Genomic DNA, 22,528 nt, shown 5'->3' on the forward strand with positions numbered 1-22,528 from the left:
GGTGCTTTTATATTCCAACTCTCTTGAGATAATTGACAACATTGCATTCGCTTTCTTAATCACGGACTCTACCTGCATGTTTACCTTTAGAGAATCCTCGACTATCACTCACAGATCGCTTTGTACTTTGGCTTTATGAATTTTCTCACCGTTTAGAAAGTAGTGCATGCTTGTATTCTTTTTTCCAAAGTGCAAGACCTCGCATTTGCTCACATTGAATTCCATCAGCCATTTCCTGGACCACTCTCCCAAACTGTCTAGATCCTTCTGCAGCCTCCCCACTTCCTCAGTACTACCTGCCTGTCCACCTAACTTTGTATCATCGGCAAACTTCGCTAGAATTCCCCCAGTCCCTTTATCCAGATCATTAATATATAACGTGAACAGCTGCGGCCCCAACACTGAATCCTGCGGGACACTGCTTGTCACTGGTGGCCATTCCGAAAAAGAACCTTTTATCCCAACTCTCTGTCTTCTGTCAGACAGCCAATCCTCAATCCATACCAGTAGCTCACGTCGAACACCATGGGCCCTCACCTTGCTCAGCAGCCTCCCGTGTGGCACCTTATCAAAGGCCTTTTGGAAATCTAGATAGACCACATCCACTAGGTTTCCCTGGTCTAACCTACTTGTCACCTCTTCAAAGAATTCCAACAGGTTTGTCAGGCATTACCTCCCCTTAGTAAATCCATGTTGACTTGTTCTAATCCGACCCTGCTCTTCCAAGAATTTAGAAACCTCATCCTTAATGATGGATTCTAGAATTTTACCAACCACCAAGGTTAGGCTAATTGGCCTATAATTTTCCATCTTTTCTCTTGATCCTTTCTTGAAAGGGGGTTATAACGGCAATCTTCCAATCATCCGGGACTTTCCCTGACTCCAGTGACTTTTGAAAGATCTCAGCCAACGCCTCCGCTATTTCCTCAGCCACCTCCCTCAGAACTCTAGGATGTAGGATATCAAATCTATATCCACCAAGGAGACGAGGAGAAATGACGCAGAGCACCTTGTGGATGAAAGGCATTGCAGCTACTAAGCAAAAGTAGTGAATGGAATGTTTTTAATGTGTTTCCAATCAAGTGTACTGCATTGTCCTGAGCTTCTTGCATGTTATTGGAGCTGCACTCATCCAGACAAATGAGGAATAGTTCATCACACTCCTGACTTTTATCTTGTACATGATTCTCTTCAACTGATGCCCAGACAGAGGTATTTCTAACAGTGTCACTGAGATACACAGCAAAAACAGGACTCTTGGATTATTCACCACATGTACTTAGGCAACTGTGCCAGTTATATCTGAGGGATAATAGTGACGAGGGAGTGCTGCACTGTCTCCAGTGTCAACTTTAAGGTGGGATAGAAAAGCGAGGAAAGTTTCTTTCCCCCTCTCAGGTACACAGGATACAGATTCTGGAAGAATAGGAATGAGTGGGATGTGTGTGCATGTTGTGAGTTTCCCCCTCCCCCCCAAAAGCTCCCTTAGTAACACTTCTTCAAAAGCCTTGGTACTTAAAATGAGTTATACCAATTCAAGTTGTTGTTGGTCAACCAACACGATGACCTAAAAATACGTAGGTGCGAAGAGAAAGGACATGAGACTATAAGATATAGGATCAGGAGTAGGCCATCCAGCCCATCCATCCAGTCTTCTAGTGCAAAGAGTTAACCTCAACTGCATGTTGTAGACTGTCACATTCCAAAGTCCAGGACCATGCGGTGAGGGATGCACTAAAGCTTGGGGCAGCTGCCACAAAGGCACAGTGGGGAAAGACCACCATTTGAGGTTTTTCTGCCCAGGTACAATGGGGGTCCATTCAGTTATCATATCCTCTCAGTGCCCCTGCGTACATAAATATTGTCAGCCCATGGGTTTCCTCCAGGTGCTCCGGTTTCCTCACACAATCTAAAGACGTGCAGGTTAGGTGAACTGTCCACGCTAAATTGCCCATAGTGTTCAAGGATGTGTAGGTTAGGGGCATTAGTCAGGGATAAACATAGAGTAATAGGATTATAGGGTAATAGGAGGAGAAAGTGAGGTCTGCAGATGCTGGAGATCAGAGCTGAAAATGTGTTGCTGGAAAAGCGCAGCAGGTCAGGCAGCATCCAGTTCCCTGTTCCCTGGATGCTGCCTGACCTGCTGCACTTTTCCAGCAAACATTTTCAGCTCTTATAGGGTAATAGGGTGGGTTACTATTCAGAGGGTCGGTGTGGACTTGTTGGGCCAAATAGCCCGTTTCCACACTTCAGGTCCTGTTCCCTGGATGCTGTCTGACCTGCTGCGCTTTTCCAGCAAACATTTTCTGCTCTTATAGGGTAATAGGGTGGGTTACTATTCAGAGGGTCGGTGTGGACTTGTTGGGCCAAATAGCCCGTTTCCACACTTCAGGGATTCTATGATTCATAACAAAGAAATGCTTTGGGGCTTTTTTTTTGCAATTGCAGGGAATGCCAAATTCCAATGCTTGTGTGTTATTCGTGAGCAAAGACTATAAACAAATGCTTCAGTAACTATATAAAGCTTTTTTTAAGGAATAAAGCATATTCACGGCTGATCCGACATTCCTCAAGTACAATTTCCTGCATTTTCCCGTAACTATGCAAGATCAAGAATCTATCTCAGCCTTAAATGTACCCAAGGTCTCGGACCCCACTGGCACCGAGCTCCAAAGGCTCACAGGCCCTCAGTGAAAAAGGGCGCTAAACACAGCCGACAATAAGTAACAGCTCCACTGCTTACCTTGCCGCCGTTCGTCCACCTGTGAATGTAGATGGTGGCGAGCCCTGGCACCGTCAGGCAGCCGGCCATGATGGCAAGCCCGGGCAGGATCTCGTACCACATCGCCGGCCTCCTAGGGCTACCCTCACAGCGACCTTCGCAGGGCGCATGCGCAGACCATCTCTTTCCTCCTCCTCCTCTCGCGAGAACTGTCCCGCCGCTGGAGTGGGGCCGCCCGCTCATCAAACCGCCGCGGTGATTGGCTCGCGATGACCCCGCCTCCCGTCCACCGCCCCCACCTCTCCCGCGCCAACCAATCAGAAGAGAGATGGGAGCTTGAGTGACGTGACAGGGAGCAAAAGGCCAGCGGGCTCAGCTGGAGAGGGCCTGTTGGTGCTGGAGGCCTGTTTATCTGCGAAGCTGAAGTCCGTTTTCTTAAGACATGAAGGAAGACAAGGAGAATACCAAACCCAGGGAGAAGAAGGTGGAGGTCAAATATGAGGAAAGGGCAGAGAAACCCGAAAAGAAGGAGAAGAAGGAGGTCTTGACCAAGGTTTGTGAAGCAACAGGCCTCAGCCCAGGATCCAGTTCAGGAGGCAATGTCTCCACTAGATAAAACAAAGAACTGCAGTCCTCATCTGATGAAGGATCACTGGACTCCAAAGATTAACTGTTTCTTTCTCCACAGATGCTGCCAGACCTGCTGGGTTTCTCCAGAAATTTCTGGTTTTGTCTCCACATAAATGGCTTCCTTCAAAATCCATGTTCAACATAAATTAAAATTGAAGCTGTCAGTGTGATTGCAAAGCTCCAAGGCAGTTAGGCTATTTTTGGTTTCTCACTATCCGTTTTCCCGTGTACATATTGTTAATGATGTTTATTCCACTGTTTCCTGTGAGGAGCACACTTACTTGTGACAGCCTGTATTATGACAATTGGAGAGAATCGAATATTGTATGGATTTGAATTTGTGGCTGAGTCATCCTGGATCTTGTGTATTCTCTCAATTACTGGTCAGCTCTCCAACTGCTTCAGATTTGTCTTTAAACAGAAAATGCTGTGAGTACTCTGGAAGTTAAGCTGCATCTATGGAGAAAAACAGATTTAATGTTTTAGGTCAATGACAACACAATGCTTTCTGTGTTGATTTTCTATCAGATATGTCTTCCTCAGTTTTACTAATTGTATTTGCTGCTTAAACTGAGTTTTTTTTAAAAAAATGTTTGTAATATTTAAATGATCCTGATCCTAAGGTAGCCTCTTTATTCATGAACATTTTGTCATTAGATGTTTCTTCAATAATACTTTATGGCTTGTATTCTCACTACAACAGGGTCATCACATTTGTTGTAAAACTGCAGTAATTGCAGTTTGCTCTTGTTTTTGTAATTTGAATGTTACTAGATTAAGTAGCTCACTGTATACCTAATCTGAGTGATCTGTTTTGAAATTTAAGAATACTCTGAGATTAACATTGTATATTTTTTGAAGAGGTAGCTGATATGTATTAAATTACCTTTATCCAATAGGTGGTGATCCGTCGTTTGCCTCCAACTCTGACAAAAGAGCAGTTAGAAGAGCAACTTGCCCCTTTGCCTGAACATGATTACTTCGAATTTTTCTCTACCAATTCAAGGTAAGTAGTTACTGTGACAAAATTATATCAAACTTCTTTTAAATCATAAGGGCCACATTATTAAATTGCCTTAAAAGTCAGAGGCTGCTGTTTATTTTCTATTTAATTCTTATTTATGATGAGAGTCTAGACTACTTCTAATATTAATGTTGTGGTACTATATTAATGGTGTTGTTAGTTAATGAAATCTTAGAACTGAAAAACGCAAGTTTAATTTGCACATGTGTATTAAAACGATTTTGCAGTCACATAGATTGTAAGTCTGCCAGACCATGGAATCATTTTAGACATGTGATCAATAAAGCTGTCAACAAAACTCCGTTCAGAATCCGGTTGTCTGCGACATGTGCAAAGCCTTCGGGTGCTGTCATCTAGAACCTGTACTTGGCACTGTGTATGTAGTCAGTTGGGCTTTGCAGTGCACTATATTAGGGTCATGTGATAAAGTGTTGTCTCATAACATTAACGTTTAAATATGGTCCTGAGGGACATGGCTGAGCATAGACATGATTCTCTCCTGGCAGACTGTGTACGGTTTGCACACCAGCTGCACTTGGGCAATAAAATAGAAGCAAACCATTGTGGTTGTTAGCAATTTTTGAAACTAAAGCAGAAATTGCTGAAAATACTAAGATATAGCAACACAGAGAGAAACTAAGTTAACATATCAGGTCGAGGAATTTTCTTCAGAACTGAAATTTCTCTGCTTACAGATGCTGCAGTATATTCTGCATTTCCCATTTTTATTTCCGTATTGGTGCTTTTGTGTGCACTTCTCTCTACTGCTACTGGTCTAACTTCCATATAACGATGTCAGAGCCATTGTAAATAACCAAAAATACACACACAATCTGATTAATTTGATTTATTTTCAGAGTACAACTTTGCCCAAAGACAGGTGTAGCACAATGCTAAGCTTCAATTAATGTCTCAAACCAGATGTTGAACCTGTTTCAAACTGGGAGTGACATTGTTTAACTCTTGCAGTGGGCAGTGCTGGTGCTCTGAAATTAACTGCAAAACCTCGACCACAAGCAGCTTGATTTTTGGGTACTATTTCAGAGGATATAATGTTTATTAAATGAGAGAATGGACTCAAGTGGATTTTTTTGTAAATGTTTCTTGAGTCATTTTTGCTAATCTTTTGGGGAAATTCCATCTGTAGTGGGTTTTTTTTGTTTGTTTGTAAACGACTGCATCAGCAATTCCAAAATGAGTTTAAACCTAAAATTATTGTTCAATTTTTGTCTGTAATGAGGGGACTGGTTGATTTTGTTCAGAAATTGAATGTGTATCTAATAGAAGGGGGTAGACCGGGTAGAGCCAGGGTGAAGAGATGTAGAAATTCAAAGGACAAAATTGGAGGCAACAGAACATTCTAGCAATGTGGATATGGACAAGTAAAATTAGACCAGAAGAAACAAAGAGTTTACAACAGTAATTGTACGTTAACAAGTAAGTGCAATGCGAGGAAAGTAGTAGAAAAAATGAGAATGAAGCCTCCTTATCTAGAAACCCAACTGTCGGTGTGGACTTGTTGGGCCAAAAGGCCTGTTTCCACACTGTAGAGAATCTAATGCAATAAGCTAGATGATCTAATGGGTACAAATAAAGATAAAAAGATTGGATCCACCAACATTACAGGAACTCGACCATATGGTGACAAAGTTTGGGGAAAAACATATTCCAGTGTATACAGTATTTTAACGGCCAACATAATGGCAAAGTAGAAGTGTTGCCCAGATAGTAAACTATGGCATAAGGATATTGAGAAATAATGGTGAAGTAGAACAGAGTGCATGGAGATTTGGAAGTGCAAGATTAAAAAAAAAAATTGTTGGAGAGTTGTTTTAAGGCCACCTAACTGTAGTAAATTGTTAGATTGGGCATTAAACAAGAATTGATTGGAGTATGTAGCAAAGACAGTGGAATAATTGTGGAGTGCTTTAATCATTGCATAGTCTAGACTAAATCAAACTGAAGAAGGGCTCATGCTCGAAACGTCGATTCTCCTGCTCCTTGGATGCTGCCTCACCTGCTGTGCTTTTCCAGCAACACATTTTCAGCGCTGATCTCCAGCATCTGCAGTCCTCACTTTCTCCTAAATCAAATTGTCAGGCTGGTCTACAAAATGCGTTTGTAGAATGTTGTTTATGTGACAGTTTCCTGAAACAATACATTGTGGAAACAGCTAGAGATAATTATTTTAGATCTAGTATTGTATATTGAGGCAAGGTTAATGAGTGATCACACAAGAAAGGTTCTATTAGGAATTAATTATCACAATATAGTTGAATTCCATGTTAAGATTGAAATGACATACTCAGTCACAAACAAGAATCTTAATCTTAAACAAGGCCATTTCCATGGATTTGAGGAGAGAAAGCTGGGTAAGGTTGACTGGGTCAGTAGACAATAAGATGTAGTGATGGATAAGTGTGGGCAACATTTAAAGAAATTCAAAAATATTAAACAAAAATGCATTCAATTGAAAAGCACACACCAATAAAATGATCCAAATTATTGAGGAAGTTAAGGATAGTATTAAATTTTTATTTTTAGTAAAGAGGTTTATGAAGCTGCTAAAAGTAGCAGGAGATTAAACCAGCAAAGGCCTATGTTGAAAACCATACCAACAAAATGTTGATCTAACAGGGAAGAAGATGAAATGCGAGCTAATTAGCCAGGGATATAAAACTGAGTAAAAGTTTTCACATGTATATTTTTTAAAAAAGAGTAACCAAAGTAGACATTGGTTCCTTAGAAGTAGAGATAGAAGAAATTTATTATGGAGAGTGAGGAAATGGCAGAAACATTGAACAGATACTTTGTATATTTTCACAAGATCTGTGAAAATAGAGGGTACAAGTGCTGCTATGGGTGAGGAGATTAAAATCTGAAATCCCCAAGATCAACGATGACCTATCTCATCATGTCAATGAGAGAGCTACAGAGATGGTAGATGCAATGGCCAAACTTTTACAAAACTTCTGGAACTGCCTCAGAAAATTGGAAATTAGCAAATGTGACACTGCTATTCAGGAGAGGAAGCATGCAATATCAGGGCAATTAGCCTAATATCATTATCAGGATATTGCTGGATACTAGAGTAACAAAGTTTTAACAATGCACTTCAAAAATCATAGTGTGATCAAAGTCAACATGGCCTTACAAATAGGAAATTGTATTTGATAAATTAAAGTTTTCTGTGGGTGTACCTTGTAAAATAAATAAGTAGTTTGGTTTCTTTTTTTTTTGAAGGAAGATATGTTTGCATTGGAGAGAGCAAAGTGAAGGTTCGTTGAATTAGTCCGTGGGATGAGAGGGTTGAATTATGATAAACTGAGTAAATAGGCCTATAGTTTCTGAGGTTTAGGAGATTGAGAAGTTATCACATTGAAACATAGATTCTGAGGGAGCTAGACAAGGTGGACATTAAAATTGTTTCTGTTGACCAGGGAACCAGAATAAGGAGCATAGTTTTGCGATAAGGAGTTAATCACATATGATTCAGATGAGGAGAAATAACTTCACTTAAAAGATTGTGAATCTTTTTTTGAAGTCTTCATTCCAGAGAATTGGGGATGTTCCTTTGTTGACTAATATTTAAGGCTTGGATGGACTGATTTTTATGGTCTTTCAGTGAATTTAGGGAAATGGCCAAGGATGTGGAGTTGAAGCCAAAGATCAGTTGTAATTCTACTGAATGGTGGAGGAGGCACAACAGGATACGCTTTGCGTAAAATATGATCAGGACCTAATGATAGAAATTTTCTGTTTGTATATGTTGCTGCCACTATATTCTCACTATATAGCCTTTCTCAATTTAATTCTCGCCTAAAACCTCTCCTGTTTCCACAGTTTGTTTCCTCATGTCTTTTCAAGAGCATACATCAACTTTAAAAATCAGGACGACATTGTCCTCTTCAGGGATCAATTTGATGGCTATGTTTTCATTGATAGCAAAGGTATGGTAGTTTTAACTCTGCACATTGGTGAATGTACTGACACTGTCTTGTTTGATTTCCACGTTTAATATCTGTTAAGTCCCTTGCCTTCAAACATGCATTTCAAAAATGCATTGTAAGGAATCATGTGTATTTGTCTATCTGATATATACTAGTGTACTGGAAATGTGGAAAGAATCTAAATTAAAATTGTTCACAGAAATTTCACGTTCAGCCCAGAAGCATTATTTGATAAACAAACTTGTCTTATTTAAATCAAATAAAATAGACAGAGCAGAAACAGTAATGATTGATTACCTTTTTAATACTTGCTGAAAGGAGTATTTGAGATTTTCCCTTTTGTATGATCTACTAAAAAGCACTGCTGTGATTAGATTTAATGTGCTTTGAAAGCAAACTGTTACAATGGAGGGTTTATTTTTTGCTTTAGAGAATCATTTTGCCTTTTTTTTTAAAAATTATTTCATTTATGAATAACCGTAAGGAAATATCAAAAACATTTTTTCATTATGTATGCTGATCAGCCCAACTTTAAAAGTTTTTACTTTTGTTAGTAGATGTAAAATGCAGAGAATGGAATTACAACTAAATAAACGCCAATCCTGACAGACTCCAAGTTGAATTAATTTTTAGAAGGAGTGATTCTTAATACTCCAAAGGATATTTTTCTGTTTGCAGTCCTTAAGTACATATATACCATATTTGAAAGGAACTTGGTGCCTGTGGTACAAATATTAGTGAGTACTATTTAATTCTGTAAAAATAGTACCAAGCAGGTACACCAGTTTTTCCACTTTCATCTGTTTATCAGTTAAAATGGCTGCACTGCTTGCAGGGATTGAAGTATTTATTTTTATTCTTTGATTTTCTGGGCTATTTCTTCATCCTCACTAGTTCCTTTGAGAGGTCGCAATCACATAGTTTGCTTTGGACTTGGCGGCTTTGCTTACCACCACATCACTGAATAATGAGTCTAGCAGCTCAGGAGACAATCACCGTCTGCTTGGGAAGCAACATCTTGCAGATTCTGACCATCCTACGTGTAGGGATGACTACTTTCTGATTTGAATTTTCCTGCGTCATTTCTGGGCTTATGAAAGTGGATTTTCGGCAGCACCTCTGTGTATTTTGAACATTGGCCTGTTTAATGGATCTAAATGAAAATCTAACATTTTTAGCTGTTTGTTGAATAACTTAAGACAACAGTAGATGTGTCTTCAGCAAAATGTGTCTTTAATTCATACTTAAATAAAGGGGTTTTTAAATGATTGTGTCTACTATGCTTCCCATCCTTGCACTCAATAGGGCAGGAGTACCCTGCGATTGTAGAATTTGCACCCTTTCAGAAAATTCCAAAAAAGAAGAGCAAGAAAAAAGATGCAAAAGTGGGAACTGTTGAAGATGGTATGGATCCTATACATTTTAGTGATGGTATGGAGTACTTTTTTTTTAAACAATGTAAACATTTTGTACACTGTTTTGTTCTATTCCATTTGTTTCTGCTTTCATGTTCATCTAGATGGGAAGGATGCAAGCTGTTCTAATTATCACAGAGAAGTTAATTGCCAGTTGCTGGAATTCTGGTGTCTATCATTATTGCACTGAGCCTTTAAAGTTACTGTACTGAAAGTTGTTAAAGTTTATTATTGGTTACTACAGTTGTACCAGTTACTGCTTGGGGGACAAATGACATGTTCTCAATGATCAACATTTTCTTTCAATATACTGTGGCTCAGTGACAGTGCCTTCTCTTCTGAAAGGCATGAGTTTATAATGAGAATTGCAAACCTAATCACCTGCATTGGGGAGATGTTAGAAATTGCAGCAAACTCATCCTGTTTCCAGGTGGAAGGAAAAGTTGCCATAGTCGTACCACACAATACAGCTGCTCTCTCGTTATAGAAAAATGACTGATGGTGATTTGAGCTCAGGATCACCATGCCTCAGGTGAAGGATTGGCAGAGGTGGAGTGCATCTAGTAGTTTTGAACACCAAAGCATTGATAATCCAGAGATGAAGGCCAATTATTTGTGCTCTAACTATTGGGCCAGATTGACATCAACTAAATCCAATGAACCAGAGATTGCTGCACAATTCTGTCCAAGTAAATAAATTGGAAATATTTGAATATGGTTTTATTAAAATTCTCCATTTCTTTTCAGAATGTTACTTTGGATTGTTTTAGTGTTGTTTTAAAATGACAACTAAACTAATGTTGAGGTTGAATGGTGCAGACTCTTGAGGTGCAAGTTCAATCATTGTTATTATCTTACTGCTTTGGGTGGGTGTAGAAAGGCGTGAGTTGCTATTCCATGGAAATATGAAACTGGAATGGAGTTTCTGAACCATACTAGAGTTCAGTCATCAGAACAATAGATGTTTATGCCACAAGTTTCTGGAAAAGTGAATGGCAGGTTTATGTTTATTTCCTTAGCGCCAGGAATGTAGCAGAGTAATTGAATGTAAACACCTTGCCTTGTGTTTTCTTTTTGAGTCTTGTTTATGTTTGTTTTGGAATTGGTTGAGTTTTATTTAACTGTTTATATGTTCTTTTATCAGATCCTGAATATAAAAAGTTCTTGGAGAGTTATAATAATGCAGATGATGAGAGAAATTCAAACAATCCTGAAACACTTTTGGAGGAAATTGAAGCTAAAACTAAAGAGTTAGCAGGTAAGTTGATCTGTTTTATTAAGTCAAATTGCTTTCCAAGGTAATGTCTGTTCGGCAAAAATGACAATATCAGAATTTGATCCAGAAAATTGAGTTCACTTTCTGATTGTATGCTATTTAATCTTAATGTAGCAACCTCTTACCATAACTAGCTAACCATTTTGTACTAAACACGATCATCCCTATCATGATCAATGGGTTATTTCTTTACTTGATTCAGTGTTGACTTGTGGTTGGTGATGTGTCCTTACATTGGATCACATCATTCTAACTTACTTCATAAGAGTGAGGTAAGAGACAGAAATGCATTTGTTGTTATCACCACATGCATAATCAGACCTTTACCTTGGATTATTTGCATGTAAGCCCTTTTTAAGATGCATTTTCCATTTTTTTTTTTTGCTTGTATTTGTTTTTCCTTTCTTGTGCCCTATTCCTTTATTACTGCACATGTTCATGGCACTAATAAAATTCTAAATCAGATCAAGAATTATATGGTACACATGGTATGAGACAAGTATTTGCCTGGTTATGAATTCAAATCTTCATATGAATTGAATTCCATGCATTTTTGGGTTTAATTTATAACTGAAAAGATTATGTTAAAATAGCTAGTTGTTCAACACAACTGGATCATAAATACCCTTCAGTGAAGGAAGTTGTTTACATCCACCCAATCTTAAATTAGTCCATATTAAATAGTTGATTCTTAATACCCACTGAAACATCCTAAATCACTAAAGGCAACTCTGGTTAGATAACAAATGCATTAGAGCTGAAAATGTGTTGCTGGAGAAGCGCAGCAGGTCAGGCAGCATCCAGGGAACAGGAGAATCGACGTTTCGGGCATAAGCCCTTCTTCCTGAAACGTCGATTCTCCTGTTCCCTGGATGCTGCCTGACCTGCTGCGCTTCTCCAGCAACACATTTTCAGCTCTGATCTCCAGCATCTGCAGACCTCACTTTCTCCCCTAACAAATGCATTACCCCTAAGAAATTAAGCACACCAATAGACTGACCATATTTTGTACATATAGGCTTCCAAGTCACAATGGTGTGACTTCCAGGGGAACCAGCAGAGTGGTGGTGTTTCCATGTGTCGTCTTGATTTTTCTAGGTGCTAGAGGTCATTGTTTTGGAAAGTGCTGTCAAAGGAGCCTGTGAATTGTTATAGTATTGCATTTTGTAGATTGTAAAGGTCTTGCCAATATCTGGTGGTAGTGGAGGGTGCAAATGTTGAAGCTCGTAGATGCATTGTATTGGATGGTATCAAACATCTTAAGTGTTGTTGAAGCTCATTTGACTGCTCCCCATTTGCCTGGATATCCTGTTCTTAAATTGTGCCTTGTAGATGGCCATCAGGCTTTGAGGAAATGAGAGGTGAATTGTTCACAGCAGGGTTTCTGGTTTCTAAACTGTTATTGTAACCATAAAACTGTTGTGGCTTTCCCGTTCCGTTTCTTGTCAGTGCTAACTCCCTTACATTATTGAATGTCAAGGAGAGATGGTTAAAGTCTCTCCTAGACATACTGCATGGAAACACACCATGTTTGCTGGTCAGCATAGACATCAAACTACACTAATTCCATTTATCTGGACTTGGTCCACAATCTATTACACCCTGGCATTTTAACTACTAATTCAGGTGCGTTTTGAAAGTTGCCCACTCTGGTATATACCTGCCACACTCTAGGTTGAAAAAATAACTATTTCGCCTATCTTTCTTAAACCACTTGCTCCTCCCTTTAAATGTATGCCCTCTGTTCTTAGACACAGCTGTCATAGGCAAGGGATATTCATGATCTACTCTCTACCTCTCATAATTCTGTATATCTCGATCAGGTACTCCATTGGCCTCCTCAGCTCCAAGGAAAACATTGCAATCTATCCAGTCCGTCCTGATAACTTTGAGACTTTTGACCCCAGACAACATCGTGATTAATCTTCTGCCCACACTCTCTAGTGCAGTCACGTCTTTCCTACAGTGTGGGACCAGGACTGCACGCAGTATTCCATCTTTGGCCTAGCCCAATGTTTTGTTGAGGTGGTTATTACCTGACACTTTGAAATGTAAATGTTACTTGCGCCTTGACTTCTCATGCCTGAATGTTACCCAGGTCTTGTTGCATTTGGATATGCGCATGCCTCAGTATCTGAGGAGTTACAAATTATGCAATCATTAGTGAACTTCCCCAATTCTGACCTTCTGATGGATGGAAAGCCATTGAACCAGCTGAATTTGATAGGGCTTAGGATGATACCCTGAGGGAGACCTACAGAGATGCCCTGGAGATGAAATGATTGACTTCCTCCTTTTATGCCAAGTATAAAACCAGCCAGTGGAGAATCCAACACGCACAAGCACAGATCACTGTTTTGTTAGGGTTCCTCGCTACCAATACTACTTTGATTCTTGCCTGCTGCCTCTGGAGGTCAGCTTTAGTCCGTGCTTGGAACAGATGTAATGAGGTTAGAAGTTGTGACCCTAGAAAAACTCAAACTGATTAGGTTATTGCTAATCAAATATCACGTACTGGTGTTGTTATAACCCCTTTCATAACTTTGACAATCTAGAGTAGTGATAATTGGCCAAGTTAGATTTATAGTACTTTTTGTAGGCAAGACACATCTAGGCATTTTTTTTCCACATTGTCAAGCAAAAAATCAAACTTCAAAGTTTGGGCGAAGATTTGTAGCTCGGGTGCTCGTTGTTGTGGTTCTGTTCGCTGAGCTGGAAGTTTTTGTTGCAAACGTTTCGTCCCCTGGCTAGGCGACATCATCACCACTATAAACACCGGAGGAAACATCAAAGAAGTGCTTCGCAGGAGGCTCCCAAGCACTGATGATGTCGCCTAGCCAAGGGACGAAACGTTTGCAACAAAAACTTCCAGCTCGGCGAACAGAACCACAATAAACTAAACTGACTGAAGACTAATATATATGATCCTGGGAGCCTCGGGATGAGGCTAAAATGGATCTACCACTCTGCACTTCAGAAGATAGTTGCACGTTTGTCAGTTTTGTCTTAGGCGCTGGTGTGCTGAGCCCCCCCCATTGCCATTCATGACTGGATGTGGCAATGCCACAGAGCTTGGGTCTGATCTGTTGGTTGTAGGAATACCTTACCCTATCTAATGCATGTTGCTGCTGCTATTTGGCACATGAGTAATCCTATGTAGCTTCACCATGTAACTGACGTTTTAGATGTGCCTTGTACTGCATCTGGTATGCCCTCCTGAACTTTTCATTTAATCAAGTTTGATCTCCTGGTTTTATGGTAAACCGGGCACAATATGCCAGTAATGAGGTTGTATGTTATAAGACATAGGAGCAGAAGTAAGGCCATTCGGCCTATCGAGTCCACTCCGCCATTCAATCATGGCTGATCGGCATTTCAACTCCACTTACCCGCATTCTCCCCGTAGCCCTTAATTCCTTGTGACATCAAGAATTTATCAATTTCTGCCTTGAAGACATTTAGCGTCCCAGCCTCCACTGCACTCTGTGGCGGATTTATGGTGGAATACAATTCTGCTGCTGATGGCTCATATTGACCCATTGCCCAGTTTTGATCTGTTCAAAATCTTATCACGTTCAGAATGATGCAAGATAATCTGAATGTGAAGACAACTTTGTCTCCACAAAGTGTGTGCAGTTTTACTCCTGCTGCTGTCATGGACATATAAGTGTGCCACAGGCATATTGATGAGGTCAAGTAGGTCTTTGCTTTTTTAGTTGGTTCCGTCACTATGTGCAACTGAGCTCTCTGCTGGACATTGGAGTTCACTGCAGCCCATTCTGTGGCCTTGCCACATTCTTTACATTATTCTCGATTAGTGGTGCTGGAAGAACACAGCAGTTCAGGCAGCATCCGAGGAGCAGTAAAATTGACTTTTCGGGCAAAAGCCCTTCATCTGGAATACTGATGAAGGGCTTTTGCCCGAAACGTCGATTTTACTGCTCCTCGGATGCTGCCTGAACTGCTGTGTTCTTCCAGCACCACTAATCCAGAATCTGATTTCCAGCATCTGCAGTCATTGTTTTTACCTACATTCTTTAGATTAGCCCATTTTTGCTCTAATACTTGCAATGTATGATTCATTTGTCCCCAGTGCTGCATCATTATAATGTACGTATGGCACAGAAAAAAGCCATGTGGTCCAACCAGTCGTTGCCACTACACAGCACTCACAGCTTCCATCCTTTCTTATTTCACTTTATCAGCTTAACCCTTCATTCCCTTCTCTGTCATTTAGCTTACATGCTTCCTCTTTTATGACTGTCCCTGTTACACGTTGATACCATCCCTTGGAAAGGAGGTTTCTTCTAAATTCTGCATTGCATTTGTTTTATATACTTCTTTTCCCAGTGTTACATTATCAGTTTGTAGAGACTCAATCAAAGCTTTTTGCGTATGTGCAAATTGATGAAATGGGTTTTTTTTCCATTACCAGCTAAGAAAACCACACCCCTTTTGGACTACGTGAAAAATAAACAGGTAATTTTTTTTGTTTTTGTCTTTTTATTTTACAAAGCTAATATACAGGGAGGCAATTTTGTTTATTCAAATGGTTATTCATTGTCTGACTACTTTAAATTATTTTTCTTCTACAACAGAGAATAAGAGAGGAGAAAAGAGAAGAAAGGAGACGAAGAGAGTTGGAAAAAAGGCGACTCCGTGAAGAAGAAAAGAGAAAGTGGAGAGAGGACGAAAGACGGAAAAGGAGAGAAGCAGAGAAGCAAAAGAAGATGTTAGAAAAAGGATTTGAAAAAGACAAGGACAGATCGAAGGATGAGCCAAAGATAAAAGTACTCGACATAATGTTAAATATTCTAGCAAACTGTTTCAATTTAAATTATTATATGCTTGACAGCAAACATCATTCTGTATTTGTAGCTTCTGAAGAAGGCAGATAAAGGGGATGACTCCTCCAGTCTAGAAAAGCCAAGGGAGAAAGTGAAGAAACTGGAGAGAGAGAGAGCTAAAGAGGACAGACCATTCACTGGACAGGGTAAACGCCTGGAGAGCACCATCAAAGAAGATAAAGGAAAGAAGTGAGTGAGATTAAATTTAAACCGCATATATCCTTTGGTCTTATGTGGTTGAGCCATTCTCTTATGGAGTCAGACTTTGATACTAAATTGGTGTTGTGGTTTGCATCCACCCTTCAATTGAGGAGGAACTTGACAGTGGTGCAAATTCTAAGGAAGTGTGAATGCTTACTGTCATGAGCCTAGCATTTGAACTGGTTTCTTCCTATAAGTTGGTGTCTTGTCAATCCTGGCTAAGCATCTCTTGATATTTTTCTTTGAGTAAACCTTGAGTCATTTGCTAGATGATCTTCTGATGAAGTTCTTTTTCTAAGCAATCTCCCAAGTATTAGCTTAGATAAACCCATTTCTGTGTCCAGCATCAATTCCTGGAAAGGTGGCAGTGGGAAATGCCCCAGTACATGCATTTGTGAACTGTTCGTTTGGGTTGGGGTGAGTAGCAGGTCTGTACATATTTTCTTCCTCCTCTTTTTGTGCGTAAACAGTATTTGACTGCTAGAACTTATAGAAACAGATTTCTATCTTGCCACTCTGCCTGGCTATTATACTGCATTTCAGAGTGGTGTGTGAAACTTTAAACGATGGTTCAAGGAACAGTCTATGGTGATAATTGAGAAAAGAGCAAACCTTTTTATTACTATTGCAAACCTTTATCTAGATCAACAGGGTATGATTTTCAACTAGATTTTGAACTGTGAATAAATAAGCAAGTATATGGGATGCAACTTATTGGACTCCAGAATATCCCAAAGCACTTAACCTCAAAAGTACCTGATTGGCGGTAAAGTTGTAATGTAAGAAGTTAGTCGTCAATTGGCACACGGGAAAGTCTGTTAATGAATGTTGATGTAAATTGTTTCACCTATGTTGATTCCGGAATAAATATTTGCCAGGACACCAGACCAAACTCCCCAACTCTTATTCTCAAAAACTTGATCTTTTGCATCTATCCAAGAGTGCAAATTGTGTGTCAATTTGAGTCTGAATGATGGCAGCTTTGACAGTGCAGCTCTCCCTCAGTGTTGTACTGAAGTCTGATTTTTGGAATGGGACTTTAATCCACAGCCTTTGATTTGGAGATGCGTGTGTTATCCCTTTTTTTCCAAGATGATATTGCATTTTCAAGTTGCTTGAAATGAGCGATGTTGACTAGTAATCCAAATTGCCGAATGTTAAAAGGAACAGATGGGAATTAGCCTGTGCAACATTTAGTACACATTCATCTAGCTTGTTAGAATACCGGCTATTGCCTTTTGCATCTGTTTGCTTTAATAAATATTAATAAATTAATTTAACTACTTAACTTGTAATGTACGATACTTAGTTTATGGAGTCAGAGTTGAAAAGCATGGCACTGGAAAAGCACAGCTGTCAGACAACATCCGAGAAACAGGAAAGTCAATGTTTCAGGCATAAGCCCTTCATCCTGACCTGCTGTGCTTTTCCAGCACCACACTTTTTGACTCTGATCTGCAGTCATCACTTTCTCCTATGGAGTCAGAGTAATACCACACAGAAACAGACCATTTGGTCCAATTTGTACACATCGACCAGACATCCCAATCTGCCTAATACCAGCATCTGGCTCAACTCCCTCGAAACTTTTCCTATTCATATACCCATCCAGATGCTTTTTAAATGTTGTAATTGTACCTGCCTCCCCCATTTCTTTTTGGCACAAGCCACCCTCAGTGTGAAAAAAATTACCTCTCTGGCCCTTTTTAAATCTTTCCCTTCTCACTTTAAATCTATGCCCTCTAGTTTTGGACTCTCCCACCCTAGGAAATAAACCTTGGCTTTTCTCCCTATCCATGCTGCTCGTGGTTTTAAATTTCTGAGCGTTGACCTTGCAGCCTCTATGCTTGATGGGGGAAAATGTTCTCGCCTATTCAGCCTCTCCCTATAACTCAAAACCTCCAATACTGGCAACATCATTGTAAATCTTCTCTGCACCCTCTGAAGTTTAGCAACGTCCTTCCTTGATCATGGAATAGAATACATCATAAAACTCCTACAGTGTGGAAACAGGCCATTCGGCCCAACATGTCTACACCAACCCTCAGAGTATCCCACCCAGACCCATTCCCTTACCCTATTGCTTAAAAATGTGTTGCTGGAAAAGTGCAGCAGGTCAGGCAGCATCAAAGGAACAGGAGAATCGACGTTTCGGGCATAAGCCCTTCTTCAGGAACCCTATTGCTCTACATTTACCTCTGACTAATGCACCTAACCTACACATCCCTGAACACTATGGCAATTTAGCATGGCCAATTCACCTGACCCGCACATCTTTAGACTGTGGGAGGAAACCAGAGCACCTGGAGGAAAACCATGCAGACACTGGGAGAATGTGTAAACTCCATAAAGACAGTCAGCTGAGATTGGAATCGAACCTTGGTCCCTTGTGCTGTGAGGCAGCAGTGCTAACCACTGAGCCACCGTGCTGCCCAAATGGAAGGACAAGCAGAATTGTACGCAGTATTCTAAAAGTAGCCTCACCAATGTTCTGTACAGCTGCAATAAGACATCTCAACTCTGATATTCCATGTTCTGACCAAGTTGTGAAATTGAAGTCAGTAAATCTGTTAATTTATTAGTTGGCATTAGGAAGAAATGAATGGGAGTCTGCCAGATTGTGACAACAATCCAACTAATTTCCTAATATCTTTCACATAGAAAACATACTGATCTAGTCTGCCAATATAGGTCGCCTGTATCATGGGACTTGTTTGACAAGAGTCCATGACTTGGTTATTGCTGAAAATCGACACATTTCTGTCAGTGGTTTTTTTCCCATGCCAGCCACTCTCTTCACATGCGGTATTTTATTTTTTATTCACTCATGGTGTAAAATGTTCCCTTTACATTTGATTTTGTTGTGAACGACCTGATGAGTGAGTACTAGATGAAAGTCTTCAAAATATATTATTTTCAGCAACACTTATTTGATTCTTCTATGATTTGGAGATGCCGGTGTTGGACTGGGGTGTACAAAGTTTAAAAATCACTCAACACCAGGTTATAGTCCAACAGGTTTAATTGGAAGCACACTAGCTTTCGGAGCGACGCTCCTTCATCAGGTGATTGTCACCTGATGTCACAATCACCTGATGAAGGAGCGTCGCTCCAAAAGCTAGTGTTCTTCCAATTAAACCTGTTGGACTATAACCTGGTGTTGTGTGATTTCTAACTTTGATTCTTCTAGCATTACAGAAAGCTAGTCATTTTTAAAACCTTGATTTAAGGTGCACCATATAGGAATAGGTAGTGGTCACTAAGTGCATGTTTGGCAGCGTCCTTTTTATTAAAACAAATCATTTTTAAACTCGGTCATTTAAAACATTTTTTTGTTTAGGCATGACCGGGTTGAAGATGACAGTGGAAGAGATTACCGGGATAAAGAGGATAGGGAGCGTGAGAGAAGGCTAAAGGACAAAGAACGTCGGAAACGGCAGGAGGAAGAACGATGGAAGTCAAGGGAGCGATGTGAGGCAGACAAATCTTTCAGAAAAAAGGATGAAGAGATTAAGAAGGAAAATGATCAAACAAATGAGAAGACCAGGAAGAAGGAAAGCTCAGAAGCTGCATCAAGTTATGACCGGTTGGAGAGAGGAAAAGAGGAGAAGAAGGAGGATGGCACAGCAAAGAAGGAACGAATTCGAAATAAGGTACAAGGATGTTTAATTGAGTCTTACAATCGAACAGAGAATGTTAGTGAAGCCAATGCTACCTTCTACTGCTCTTTAAAACATGCACGTGTGTGGAATAAAATACTCAACCACCAGTTTTTCTTTGGTAGTGCAGCTCAACCTATTAAAGCCATTTCATAATATCTTAACACACATTTTTGTTTATTTGCTTATTTGTGTTGTTCTCTATGTACCTTTTTTATCTATTTATTCAAAAAAATGAGAAATACCTTCAAAGATATGTCATTCTCCCTCTGAATTTATTCAGCGTAGTTGTCCCATTTTCAACAATTGAAGATTGACATATTGACAGCATTACTCTGAAATAAACATAAATTGTGCGCTTTGCTTTTAAAATTTTATTGCATTATCCCTGATGTCTTTAAAGAAAATGCATTTTTTTTCTTGTGGAAATGTGATAATATCTAATCCACCTTTCAGAAGTGTATTTTCAGGTATCGGATATTGAGTTGTTGAGTTTGAAAGTTAACTTTTTTTTTAATGTTTACAGGACCGACCAACAATGCAGCTGTACCAGCCAGGAGCACGGAGTCGTAGCCGGTTAATGACCAGTACAAAGTCTAATGACAGCAGCATAAAGCCACCAGAAGCAAGTGAGGAGAAAAAGGAGGAATTTGAGGCTTCCAGGAATATTGCAGAAAAGGAGAGTGAAGAATGAAAAGGCTGCTGCTAATTCAAGGGTTGAGCAGTCGCAGCACACTAACCAAGTGTGGGGAAGTCCAAAAGTGTGCTTATTGGAGAGGAGTTCAGAGAACGAGGCTGGTGTGGATTTCTTGTCAGATAAAATGTTTGAAACTGGTAATTTCCCTATTTTAAGAATGGAGGTCTTGTTTTGCCATCGTGATTGTGACCAGGCACTAAAGTGCAAGAATATTGTGATTGAAGGTTAACTGGGATGTAAATTAGACATTGCGCTTGCTAGACAGGTGCAAATGACTCTGAAAATATACTCGTCAACAGCTTTGATATGATATTAATGAAACACCCCATCATTTGCTTCAGTAGGCAGATGGCAAATAAAGGAAATGCTCTGTCGCTACAGCAGAATTATACTAGCAAATGCTAGTAACTTACTTAGGTCGTAAGTTTAAAATATGTTTGGTGCACCATTTACTGATTATAGCATGGGAGACCAAATTCTTAGTGGCCTTATCAACCTTTTCCACTTGCAGAATGAATGAAAAGACCTAGTGGGAATGTGGAGGAAATGGACAAAGTAGCATTGTTTTTCACATTTGTCATACTTGCTGCATTTTACAGTTAGTCTTGTCCAAGTTTCAGTCGCAATTTGTATTGAAAGCGCTGTGTGGAAGTGATGTAATTTCTCTGTTCCACTCTTCTACCCTTTAGAAGTTTCATTATTAGGTTACTGATATTTGTGGGAAAAGCTTGGAGAATTCCTAACTTTGTTCACTTCTTGTGCCAATCTAGTTTGTTTTCTTCAGATCATCCAGCTATTTATAAAATACACACTAACTTACTGGAAAATAGTTGGAAATTATTCTTCACCAAAAATTTTGTTTTCAACATATCTTTCATTCATGGCACTATTCATTACCTTTGAAAATATGGCAGAGTCATTGGCTGGCCATCCAGCAGAGGGTGCTGATAACACAGAAACCTGGAGTTTTTAAATATTGATGTTTAGCCTTCTGGAAACCTGTTTGGATGGATAGGCATGTGCACTTTTTATTAAATAAAGGTACTGAAATTGTGGTCCAGTTTGGAGTAGAAAATTAATTTTGAGGGCAGGGTGGGTTGCGGTGCAGTGATTTTCTTGGGGAAAGAGAGAAAGGAAATTGGTTCAGTAGCCAGTTTTATTTTGAAGATTTTACTTGTGAAGAGTGAACTAGCTTTGGATCATGCACGGTTAAAATAAGCAGGCACATATTAAGCCTGTTTCTTGATTCCTGATTTGTTACATTGCTGGATTTTTATGCTTTTTTTTTACAACATCTGGACATTGCACATATGTTCAGGGTCCGAGAACGTATAAGAATCAAAAACAAATTAAACTAAGAACAGTGAGCACTGTTGGCTTTACTTTTGTGCAGCATCAAAAAGATTACTAAGTTAGTGGTACATTCCAATTGTATAATTGTTGAAACAATTCTTTCAGTAGGAAGTTTTGCTATTTTGATCCTCAGAGCTCTGCTTTTGCTTTATTTCCATGCATTGTTTATGTTTTCAACAGTGTTGAACACTTGCAATCAATAAATACCAATAGCAAAGTGTGTGCAGTTCTGTTTTATCCAGAAGTTTAAGTTTTTTGGCATTATACTTTATTAATGGGTGTTTCTAGATATCAGAAGCTTCCAGGATTAAAAATGCCTTTCAGCTTATTAATGATCAGCTGTGCAAGATCATTACATTAACTATTTCTTCATTAGCTTTCAAGTATGTGCCCAATTCCTTTTTACGTTTCCTGTGGAATCTAAATCCATAATTCAGATCTTAACTTTCTGGGGCGGGGGGAGGGTTCCTAATTCTTCCTCCCACCCCACAAGAATGTTTAGCAACTCGAAGTCATAGATTTAATCATTTTGCCAGGGGAAACAACTTCTCTTTGTCTGCTCTGTATAACACTTTGCAAGCCAATTGTGTTGAAAATGTGTTGCTGGAACAGCGCAGCAGGTCAGGCAGCATCCAGGGAACAGGAGAATCGACGTTTCGGGCATAAGCCCTTCTTCAGGAATGAGGAAAATGTGTCCAGCAGGCTAAGATAAAAGGTAGGGAGGAGGGACTTGGGGGAGGGTCGTTCGAAATGC

The 22,528-nt window shown here is 39.7% G+C and overlaps 2 protein-coding genes across 2 annotated transcripts in view; one reads left to right on the plus strand and one right to left on the minus strand.

Annotated features, from left to right (window-relative positions):
* The window catches only part of ndufa1 (NADH:ubiquinone oxidoreductase subunit A1), a 7,866-nt gene extending 4,953 nt beyond the window's left edge, over positions 1–2,913 (minus strand). Inside the window, exon 1 of the mRNA XM_043705083.1 lies at positions 2,744–2,913. Within this exon, the coding sequence (XP_043561018.1) occupies positions 2,744–2,845 (102 nt within the window). The 5' untranslated portion in view covers positions 2,846–2,913. The remainder of the gene's footprint in view (positions 1–2,743) is intronic.
* Positions 2,914–3,052: 139 nt separating this feature from the next.
* On the plus strand, positions 3,053–21,994 carry upf3b (UPF3B regulator of nonsense mediated mRNA decay). Its single transcript, XM_043705080.1, has 10 exons — positions 3,053–3,275; positions 4,252–4,358; positions 8,220–8,326; positions 9,632–9,757; positions 10,886–10,999; positions 15,453–15,496; positions 15,616–15,807; positions 15,896–16,053; positions 19,406–19,718; positions 20,251–21,994. Exons 1-10 carry the CDS (start codon positions 3,165–3,167, stop codon positions 20,416–20,418), a joined length of 1,440 nt encoding a protein of 479 aa, XP_043561015.1. The 5' UTR covers positions 3,053–3,164; the 3' UTR covers positions 20,419–21,994.
* The last annotated feature ends 534 nt before the right edge of the window (positions 21,995–22,528 follow it).

This window comes from Chiloscyllium plagiosum, chromosome 15 (genome assembly GCF_004010195.1).
Source record: "Chiloscyllium plagiosum isolate BGI_BamShark_2017 chromosome 15, ASM401019v2, whole genome shotgun sequence".
In the NCBI taxonomy this organism is placed as follows: Eukaryota; Metazoa; Chordata; class Chondrichthyes; order Orectolobiformes; family Hemiscylliidae; genus Chiloscyllium; species Chiloscyllium plagiosum.